General features: G+C 41.0%; 1 protein-coding gene across 1 annotated transcript; it reads left to right on the forward strand.

The window, feature by feature from the left end:
- Nucleotides 1-1,171: 1,171 nt before the first annotated feature.
- Nucleotides 1,172-9,734, forward strand: leo1 (LEO1 homolog, Paf1/RNA polymerase II complex component; the record flags this gene model as incomplete). The annotated part of the gene is given in 13 exon segments (XM_035652415.1): nt 1,172-1,320; nt 2,373-2,629; nt 2,917-3,125; nt 3,423-3,527; nt 3,685-3,782; nt 4,006-4,154; nt 4,446-4,530; nt 4,710-4,804; nt 4,903-5,037; nt 6,937-7,072; nt 8,707-8,899; nt 8,987-9,081; nt 9,412-9,734. Coding segments are annotated over 13 exon segments (1,826 nt in total), but the record flags the coding sequence as incomplete, so codon positions are not given.
- Between the last annotated feature and the right edge of the window lie 518 nt (nt 9,735-10,252).

A 10,252-nucleotide genomic window follows, 5' to 3' on the forward strand; every position in this document is an offset into this window, starting at 1 on the left:
TATATTTTCATTATAGTTTATATATTTTCTATTGAATCTTTATTATATTTTTATTTTATTATTCTTTATTGTATTTTTTGCACTTATTTACTATTTGCACTACATTCCCCCAGTATTGCTGTGTCAAACTTAATCAACTCAACAAACATCTTATCTTAATATAGCTTAAATGCATCTTGTTAGGGCTGCACAATTAATTGAAACGTTAACGAAATCGCAATATGGCCAAGTGCAATATGCAAAGAGAGTTAGAGCTGTACTGTTTTGATAAAGGTACAATGTGTATAATACACACACATATATACATATATATGAGAGAGTACATTTAAATTGTATATTTCATTCTTCACTGAACCTACAGTATGCGTATTAAGTTAGTAGTTAAGTCACTTTGCAGCCAACTAACAGTAACAGTCAGATCTCATGCCATACAATCACCAGTTTCAGCTGTAAAATGTTTATTCAACAGTTTCACCTATCCAGTATGTAAGTTATTCACAGTATGCATTGGGAAGAAAGACATGGACAAAATCCTTTATCACGGTATATGTTGATGATATACAGTGAGCACTTTATTAGATACGCCTGTAAAATCTAATGCAACAACTCAGCCAGAAATGCTACCTTTACAAAGATCAGTTTTGATCAACACTGTAAGAGAGGTATTCATTTAAAGATATGCTTAATATTGAGGTTGAACAATTGACATCAAATTAAATCTAAACCTCCTCCACAGACTCACTGACACATCCTGCTATCTGTATTTTTTATGTGATATTTTCCCTTGTAGCGATACACTGTGGAGAACATGGTATTATGACTTTCACTAAATTGATGAAACATTTATGGTTTTGACGGTTGGAATATTTTGAACACGTTAATAAATGGAGCTGGGAGAAAAACTAATTAATAAGAAAAGCAATATAATCTATTCTGATGTAAAAAGAGAGAAATCTACTTGCACTTTTATGAGAAAATGAGCTATCAGTTTAGAGTGTACCATGCAGTGTTTTAATTGAAGTGATTGGCAATAAAGAACTGTTTGAGATCAATTTAAAAAATGTGCTTAAATGTGTCGCCTAGCAACCACAATATTCACCCGCTGTGAACTGATGAACTGTACTGTAAATCTGTAGAAAGAATCTAAACGGTCTGCTGTATTGTGTTTCAGAGTCTGGCTCTGGCTCCGGTTCAGACTCCGAGCAAGAGAGACCCCGATCCCCCAGCAACGCCTCGGGCAGCGGCAGCGATAGTGAGAGGGAACGGGATGACGATGATGAAGAGGAAGGCCAGGAGGCAGGAAAACCCAGTATAAACAAGGTGTGTGTCTGTGTTTGACTGATAACAGTTTGGATGTAGGTCTGGCAGTGTGAGAGTAGACAAAAGCTCCACATGCTCTGCCAGTGAGCCTGACCCCTATACAACAATCACCTAATTAAACATTTGATTTTATAATCATTTTAATCCCAGCTGCTTTTTATCCCACAGTCCAACAACATGTAAGCCAGGAAGCAACTCTGTAAATACTGCGTCTGCTCTTACGATGACCTCTGAGCAATAACAGGCGTATAGGCAGGAAATGAACATTTTCTGTCTTATATTCTTATTTTATTGTGCCTGGGGTTTCATATCTGGGACATTTAACCCTCAAATGCATTAGACTTATTATCACACCAAAAGGAGAAATGAAAAACAACACCGAAACATGTTTGCTTACATACTGCAATCCATGTCTTCACATTCAAGACAACATTATTATCAAGAACAAATCATTTGGTTTGTTACTGTATATTAACAGTAAAACGTCATTCAGATAATCTAAAACTTGTAGCATGCGTTGTAAAATAAATAGAAGAAATTTATACAGATATACTGAGATATTATCATGTATGTAACAGTGTTTACTTTATATATAATATACATAATGTGATTCTGCTGACCACTGAAATTTCCCTCAGTCAAATTACATTTTAGTATGTACGTATTCATGTTTTCTTTCTTTAAAAAAAATCTGCTTAGAGTTATAACTGTGGTGTGATTGAAAAGTATAATGAAGTGCACTCGTAGATTGGAAAAATTAATTCCATTTATTAGAAGTTGTTAATGTTTTACCGCCTCTCAAGTATCAGCTATAATTGATATGAACCATATCTTTTTATGCTGTGAATAAATTGTCACCATGGTAGAAACCCGCCTTTCTCACAGTCAAGGTGATGTTTGTCTGTAGTTGCAGATTTGGTGTGTGTTTGTGTGCGTGTGCGTGTGTGTGTGTGCTCACATGTGAAAGAGGTAGAAGGTTGGACCATGTGCAGTAATGATGGCGAACTATACATCAGCTAAACAACTTACTCCCCTTTCCTCCTACCTAATAGGAGCTGTTTGGAGACGACAGCGAGGATGAGCAACACAGTCAACACAGCGGCAGCGACAACCAGTCTGAACGCTCAGGGAACCAGTCGGATGCCAGCATGCACTCAGACCAGGGCGACAATGATCACTCTGACGCAGAGCAGCACAGTGGCTCAGAGGATGGAGGCCACCGGTCGGATGGAGGTAGCCCGGCCGGCAGCGGGATGTCCGGTCCAGGGAGCCCTCACTCTGAGAGGGGCAGTGTCCGTTCAGACAGAAGGTACACCAGCACACAGTGGAGGTGCATCAACTGAGATAACATGAGATGAGGCCATAGGGGACATGATGTCTGTGCTGATATATCCATGATAAAAAATAAAAAAACAACAACACCCCCTTCTGTCAATCTATCTTCAAAAATAAAGGCATAAAAAGCCCAAAAGATTATATATATAAAAAAAGTACAACCTAACCTTTAATGTTATTATGAGACACTTTCCTTTGTTATCAGAGGACCAGGCTTTCATTTCCTGATATATTTCTTCCCATATTTTTGTCTTGAACCAGTGTGCACAGTGATCCTGGCACGCCACAGTCAGGGCCGGGCACCCCTCGTTCAGAAGCAGAAGCTTCCGGCAGGGAGAACCAGTCAGATGACGAGAAGTGGGAAGTGGGGGCAAAGAGCGACCAGTCAGAGGATGAGGACGAGAAACGCCATTACTCTGATGAAGAAAGGGAGAACTCTGATGATGAGGGGCCTCGGAACAGGAAACCAGGTAATCCCAGGGTCTGGTGTTAAATGTAGAGGAAATATTGTACATGACCCTGATCAAAAGCCAGCCTTCTGTGTTAATCTTGAGTTTGTGGAAGAGGATTAGTGCCATATGTGAAACTTTTATCCTCTGAGGTTAATCTCAGAATTTAATACGAGATTAATTCACTTTTTTTTGCATTTGGTAATGGTCCTTCTTTATTTACTGTAAAATGCGTTCATGTGTCCTGTACCTTTTTAGTTTATACCATGTTCCAAGTGGAAAATATGTCTTATCACCTGCTGTGATTTTATTTTTCAGATTCTGCAAAGGGCAGTGATAGTGAAGATGATTTCCTCAGACAGAAAACCAAAGCAAAACCAGCCTCTGATTCGGATTCAGACAGCGATATCGGAAGAAAGAAAAGTAAGAAATATTGACATTTTTTCTCTCAGTTTTTTAATGCAAACCTAACATTGTTGATTAATAGTGGCATCTGCAGAGTTTTATTGGGTACAGCTAAATTTGGAATTTGTATTGCACTCGTACTTTAATAGAGTCCCTCTTTCATACTTTTTCACAGCAAAGCCGGTAGCAGCAGCCGACGACCTGTTTGGAGAGGCTGACGACATCTCTTCAGACAGCGATGCAGAGAAGCCGCCGACCCCGGGACAGCCCCTGGTATCTGCCTGACCTCTCGCTCTCCGTCTCTTTCCTCCACTGATCATCGAGCCTCTTTAATTGTGCCAAGTCCTTTTTATACAAGTTCCCAAATCTCTTTTTCTCAGAGCCTCTCGCTAAGCCTCTCTGAGCTTATCCCTATTATCATGGGTCACTGAATCATGTTTTTTGTAAAATTTTGTTCTCTTCCTCTCCCTCTCTTTGTGTGTGTGTGTGTGTCCAGGATACAGAGGATGGGATGGAAGGGGATCACGCAGAAGAGGAGCCTGCGCCCGAAACTCGTATTGAAGTAGAGATCCCAAAAGTCAGCACAGACCTGGGATCTGACCTTTATTTTGTCAAGCTGCCCAACTTCCTGTCTGTGGAGCCAAGGTCAGAACCATGGCACTGTCAATAAATACAATATAAACACTTTATGAGCTCAAAAGTCCATTTAAAATATAGAAAATAGGAGATGGAAGAGGGATATATGGAAAGGCATATTCACTTAACTGCTTATTTTGGATCCTTCTACTCTGCTAGTCAGAAGGAGGCTTGCAAATGTTTATACTCAAGTGTTCTTTGTTGTGTTCAACTAAATGTGTTGGGTCTTGATGACCGTAAAAGCCTCTGCGTAACTTAAAGGTTTATTTATTTAGATTTTCATTCAATCTCCCTCTATAGACCCTTTGATCCTCAGTACTATGAGGATGAATTTGAGGATGAAGAAATGCTGGATGAAGAGGGAAGGACCAGGCTCAAGCTGAAGGTACGTAGTCCACGTTATGTGTGTATGTTTGTGGGTTCTGTTGTTGTCTGTGTGGGTTTAAATGGAAATAAATTGAGAGCAATGTCTAAAATAAATCTTGTGTATGATGCTTGTCAGTACATTTGGAAGGAACTAATTTTTGTTAGCGTGACCAGAGTCTCTAATTCTCTCCCACACAGGTGGAAAATACAATTCGATGGCGAGCAAAGAAAGACGAGGAGGGAAATGAAGCACGAGAGAGCAACGCACGCATTGTGAAGTGGTCTGATGGCAGGTGTGTGTTATGTCAGGCTGCATGTTTGGGTTATTACACTGTGAACAGGACGTTCTCTGTACTTTCCATGCTTTTTAAATGTCATTGTCTCGCCACAGCATGTCGCTCCACCTGGGGAATGAAGTGTTTGATGTTTACAAAGCTCCTCTCCAGGGAGACCACAACCACTTGTTCATCCGACAAGGCACTGGGCTGCAGGGACAGGCTGTGTTCAAAACCAAACTCACATTCAGGTAATACACTGACATTGCCATTGTTGTATTGGTGACAGGGTGCTATTAAGACCCACATCTCACACAGACATGAGGCAAAAACTGTTGAGTTGCCAGGGATACTCCTCCTCTGTCTGGCTCTCTGACAGCTGTGCATGCACTAAATAAGCCCCAGGCTGCCTCTAGTTCCAAACAACAATAGCAGCCTTCATTCAAGCTCTATTCAGAAATGTACTATGCTGTAAGTCCCTGGATCACCTTGTGCAAGCTGCCCAAGTTTTCTCCCAATAAGAAGTGTGTAAGCCTCTTAGCGCCCCCAAGTCCACCTGGATGTTCTGTCTTCTCAGACCACATGGGTTTAGTAGGACACTGGCCAAAGCTGCTTTAATGCACAACAGCCAGGCACTCCCAGACAGGACATTACCATTTGTTCTGATTGAGTATTATCATCAGAGCAGAGTTTTGATTAGGATCAGGGCAGAAGCTGCTCAGGGTACAAATGGTTAGGACTTAGTGTTTTTCTTTTAAAGAGGAGCTTTGGGCAAATTCACAAATAGATGGAACAAAAATACTCAAGCAAGATAGATACAGGGGAGTTTCTGTTTGTTTGCAGAACAGATAAGAGACTTTAAAAATGGAAGACATTCATCTGAAAGCAATGTTGTTAAAAAACAATGGCTATGTTTGCTTGCCAACTGTCTTCTTCTGGCTCATATTTCCTGATTCTTTAAAGCTGGACTGTGTGACTTTTACATATAAATGAATGCGCAAGCCATATGAGTTCACACAATGCTGATTAAGCCTGGTCACCACCAGGTAAATCTCTCTGTATTTTGCAGTATACTGCAGTTTTTAAATCCTGCGCTGGCGCACCTGCAGTAATGCGTTTTACGTCACCCAGCAACGATTAGTTTGCCAGAGCTGAAATGAGGAGAAACTGTAGCGAAGGCCTAGGCTACAGCAACTAGCAGTATGGCGGAGCCTATGGCATTGACCATTGACAGTATATATAAGGCAGAGCTTCCAGGTCTGTGAAGTGAAGCCAATGTGGAAGTGTCTTAAACTTGCATTCTCTGTAAAGGCCAGCAGGGGGCAGATCCATTAGTTGCAATAAAAAAACGATACCATGTACTTTAATTGATAAATCACCCCACTTCTCATTTGATTTATTAGCTCCGTAAATGGTTTCTTAATGAGTTTATGGTCTCAATCGCTAGTTTCAAGTCCTCTTCCAGACATTATGATGTTCATTTAACCAATTATGGTCCAAGTTAGAGTAAAATAGACGATAAAGCAAAGTATGCTTTTGGCCTGGCTACTTTGTGATTGACGAGTCATTCTCACTGAATCTGTCCAACGCAACGCACGAAACTCAGATCAAACTGTCAAACTAGGCAGTGCTGAACAAATATGAAAAAAGAATTCTGTTACTCCTACCAGGAACCTACGTTCACACTTGGCATAGGCATGCATCATAAGCACGTAACGTGTAATTACTCTTACTGCCAGAAGGGAGAGACAAAAGTTCTGCACCGCAGGTTTAACTGACACCAACTGTCAAGTCAAGTGTCAGTGGAAGAGCGTGAAAGCATTGGCAGAATATGAGTGACATTGCCTGCGTGCATGTGATACAAAAACACAATGGGAGCCCACTCGAAAAACCATTGTTCCATAGCACTTTTATTGGTCAAAAAATCCAAGGCATATTTTAGTATTTTGCCAGTTTGCAATTGAAATGTATCGATTTTAAGCTTTTCTTGCAAATTAAAATAAAGAAATTATTATGTTTTTAAAAAAGGGGTGATAACTACTCACTAAAAACTGCTTCAATGTTTGAAGGAATGATTTTTTGTTTCTTAGCAGTGAAGAAATATGCACAGTCACCTTGAATCTGACATTAGTGGTCTTCTGCATTTCCAGGCCGCACTCCACAGACAGCGCCACCCACAGGAAGATGACCCTGTCTCTGGCTGACCGCTGCTCCAAGACACAAAAGATCAGAATCCTTCCCATGGCTGGACGAGATCCAGAGTCGCATCGTAACGAAATGATCAAGGTCACACACACTCGCACACTCTGTCCATCTGTCCTGTTCTGTTTGTCTCCCCTCAGCCCTGCCCGAGAATACTTTGGTCACCACAGGCACCCAAAAAAAAAAGGGGGGGGTCGCATGAGGCCGGTTGTTGACAAGCATCATACCCGGTTACATAAAGACATATCCTGACGTGCTTACATAATGAGGTCACACAGTGGTCAGTCAAATGGAAATAGTGTCAGCAAGTCTGGCAGAGCTGCTGGGTGTGTATCAACTGTCAACCCAAACAAACACTGCTGATAGCATAGTTTATAGTTTCACTGTTCTCAGCACTCACCTGAGGCAGTGGGACTGTACCTGGTGAAGAGGTGCAGCATTCGTCTACTGCTGTTGTTGAACTTAAAAACACAACTTTGATACCAAGATACTCACAAGCCAGATTGACCTTTTACCCGTATGTTCTAAGGCACAGTACACGCGTCGTAAACATCACTATACGTATCAGTGTGGTCTGACTTCAGTGTGAAGGCAGTGTAGGAGCTCTGTAATGGGAAGAATCTTAATAAATACCACTACATGTGACTTTCCTCATCATTTGCTGTTGTACTTGCCAGTTGCATTTGTAGTGGCATTAAACTACAACAGAAGGTTAAGCAATTTGTTGTGTTTTATTTGTTTTTCATTGGACATCTTAATTACAATTGGAAAGAGCCAACAAAGCAGCTTTTTTTTCTGGAAAAGTACAGCTGGGGGATGACTTGAAAATGGTTTTGGCTAACCAGCACTGGATGATTGGCTGCTGAAATTGACAGATGGAGGATGGCAAATTTTGATAAAGAAAAAGTCTTTTGGCAGTGGAATATATTAGATTCTAGGGTTTTTTGCCACTCTGATATACAGTTCACCAGATCTGTCAGATGAGCGCGACACTCATGCTTCTTGTCCATATGTTGACACAGAGCTCATTGGTTTAGCACTCCCATTGTAGCTTATTTTTCTGTCACATTTATAGTTTGTATTGTCAGAGTTAGATGTATTGTCAGACCTTTAACGGTAACCCCACACTGCCCTTTCTTTCCTTTCTCCGCCTCGAGCTGTCTATTTACGATTGTTCGAGTACTTTATTAATCCTAGTAGGAAATTGCTTTGTTAAAGCAGCTGTGTTACATCAATCACAAAACAATAAGCAGGATAAGGGCACTCAAAGTAGTAGATATGAAACAAAGTAAAAAAATAAAATAAAAAAAAGGAACAAATTTCTTAAATATATACTGTACAGTGCTGGTACGAATAGTATATGGTCAAAAATACCTGGAACACGTCATGTATAATAATAAATGACAAAGCCAATCCTGCTGATGGTATGCATTTTGTGGACAGATAACTGCATCTTACCTCTCCAAATATAATTTCCATTCTTGTTATATATCTAAAAATGTCAACAGACCACCTTATAGTTTATATTAAGAGAAATTAATGAAATCCACTATTCCTTACCCCACACCCATCATAGAAGTTCCATACAGTGAACTTCATAACACATGAATTTTAAATTACAAGCTAAAAATAAAATGCCAAAGTCAGTTCTTAACGTGAAGCCAGGTGTGTATTATACCCGTTCTTAACATAATTCCCACTGGTGTCTCTCCTGGCAGAAAGAGGAGGAGCGGCTGCGAGCTTCTATCCGCAGAGAGTCCCAACAGAGGAGGATGAGGGAGAAGCAGCACCAGAGAGGCCTGAGCAGCAGTTACCTGGAGCCCGACCGCTATGATGACGAGGAAGAGGGGGAGGAGGCCATCAGCCTGGCAGCCATCAAGAGCAAATACAAGGGAGGAGGAGGCCTGAGAGGTGAGGACGATTTGATAACACATTTACCGCAACAACTTTCTCATTTTATTTTATCTCGNNCCCCCACCCCCCACCCCCACAATCCAGAGGAGCGAGCAAGGATCTACTCGTCGAGCGATGAAGGCTCCGACGATGACAAGGCCCAGAGGCTGATGAAGGCTAAGAAGCTAGACAGTGATGAGGTAGGTGTAGTATCATGTTGCACAGACAGGGGGCAGTGTGATGTAGGACACCATGGAGGTCAATAGTACCCTCGTGTGAACTGAACAGGAGAGGAAATGCTAGTCCTTTTAAAGAACATGCACTTAATTCTGTACAAACAGTTTCTGCTAAAAGTGAAAAAAAAAAAAAAATAAATAGAAAAGTTGTGGTGCGTGGCTGCTTTAAATATAAAAAATGCAACTGTTATGATACAAATTGAAAGTACTGTGAAAGTGTACACAATGTCTGCTGCAGTCAGCATGGCTGACACTCCATGTCAGAGCGTCATCTCCTGTTCTGTTTTTGTGCAGGAGGGTGAGGGATCAGGCAAGAGAAAGGCAGAGGACGACGACGATGACGAAATGGCCACCAAGAAGGCCAAGAAATATGTCATCAGTGACGAAGAGGAGGAGGAAGATGACGACGAATAATTCTTTTTTTTTTTTTATCATTCCACTGTATTATCAGTGCTCAGCCCACATGGCATATAAACAGCCATAATATGTTTTGTAGATTTTCATAAGACCTTTATGTGTGTGTGTGGGTGAGTGAGTGTGTTTGTTGTTTGCTTGTTTATGTTGTGTACAGCAGAGGTGAGAAATAAAGAAATGGTTGTCTTATGTAACCAAAGCTTCCCAAGGCCCGTTTATCTTTTTTACCATAATGATTCATATGCATGAATCACACTGTTGTGAGATTATGAAACAAACCGCTTACTTCAGTTTCCAAACAAAAAAGAGGTTAATGGGATAAGAGTTGTAGGTTGATTTGAGATTAAATTGAGAGAAAAAGGGTGACAGCGATGCCTGCCACTTTCTCTTTCACTCACTCGAATAACAAAAATACAGCGTGGAACAAGTTTAGCTTTGAAGTTCATGCAGTTCATGTGGATAAAAACGTGCCCTTGAGGAAAGAACTGGAGAGGATGGTTGAGGATGGTGTTTAAAGAACCAACTAAACCCACCTGACAGGAGAGGCAAAGAGATTAGGGGATTTAGGAATTGAGACAAAAGAGCTGTAGTACGGTGAGAGAAGGTCCTCCTCAGCCTGCATGCCAGCCCAGAGGAAAGGGAAGGAGTATGGGTAGGCTTATAGCTCAGACATTGGTACTCCATCGTCCAGCTGCTTCATGATGATATATTGGTCAGTAAC

This window comes from Morone saxatilis, unplaced genomic scaffold, assembly GCF_004916995.1.
Source record: "Morone saxatilis isolate NCDOM2014 unplaced genomic scaffold, NCSU_SB_2.0 Contig11, whole genome shotgun sequence".
Classification (NCBI taxonomy): Eukaryota; Metazoa; Chordata; class Actinopteri; family Moronidae; genus Morone; species Morone saxatilis.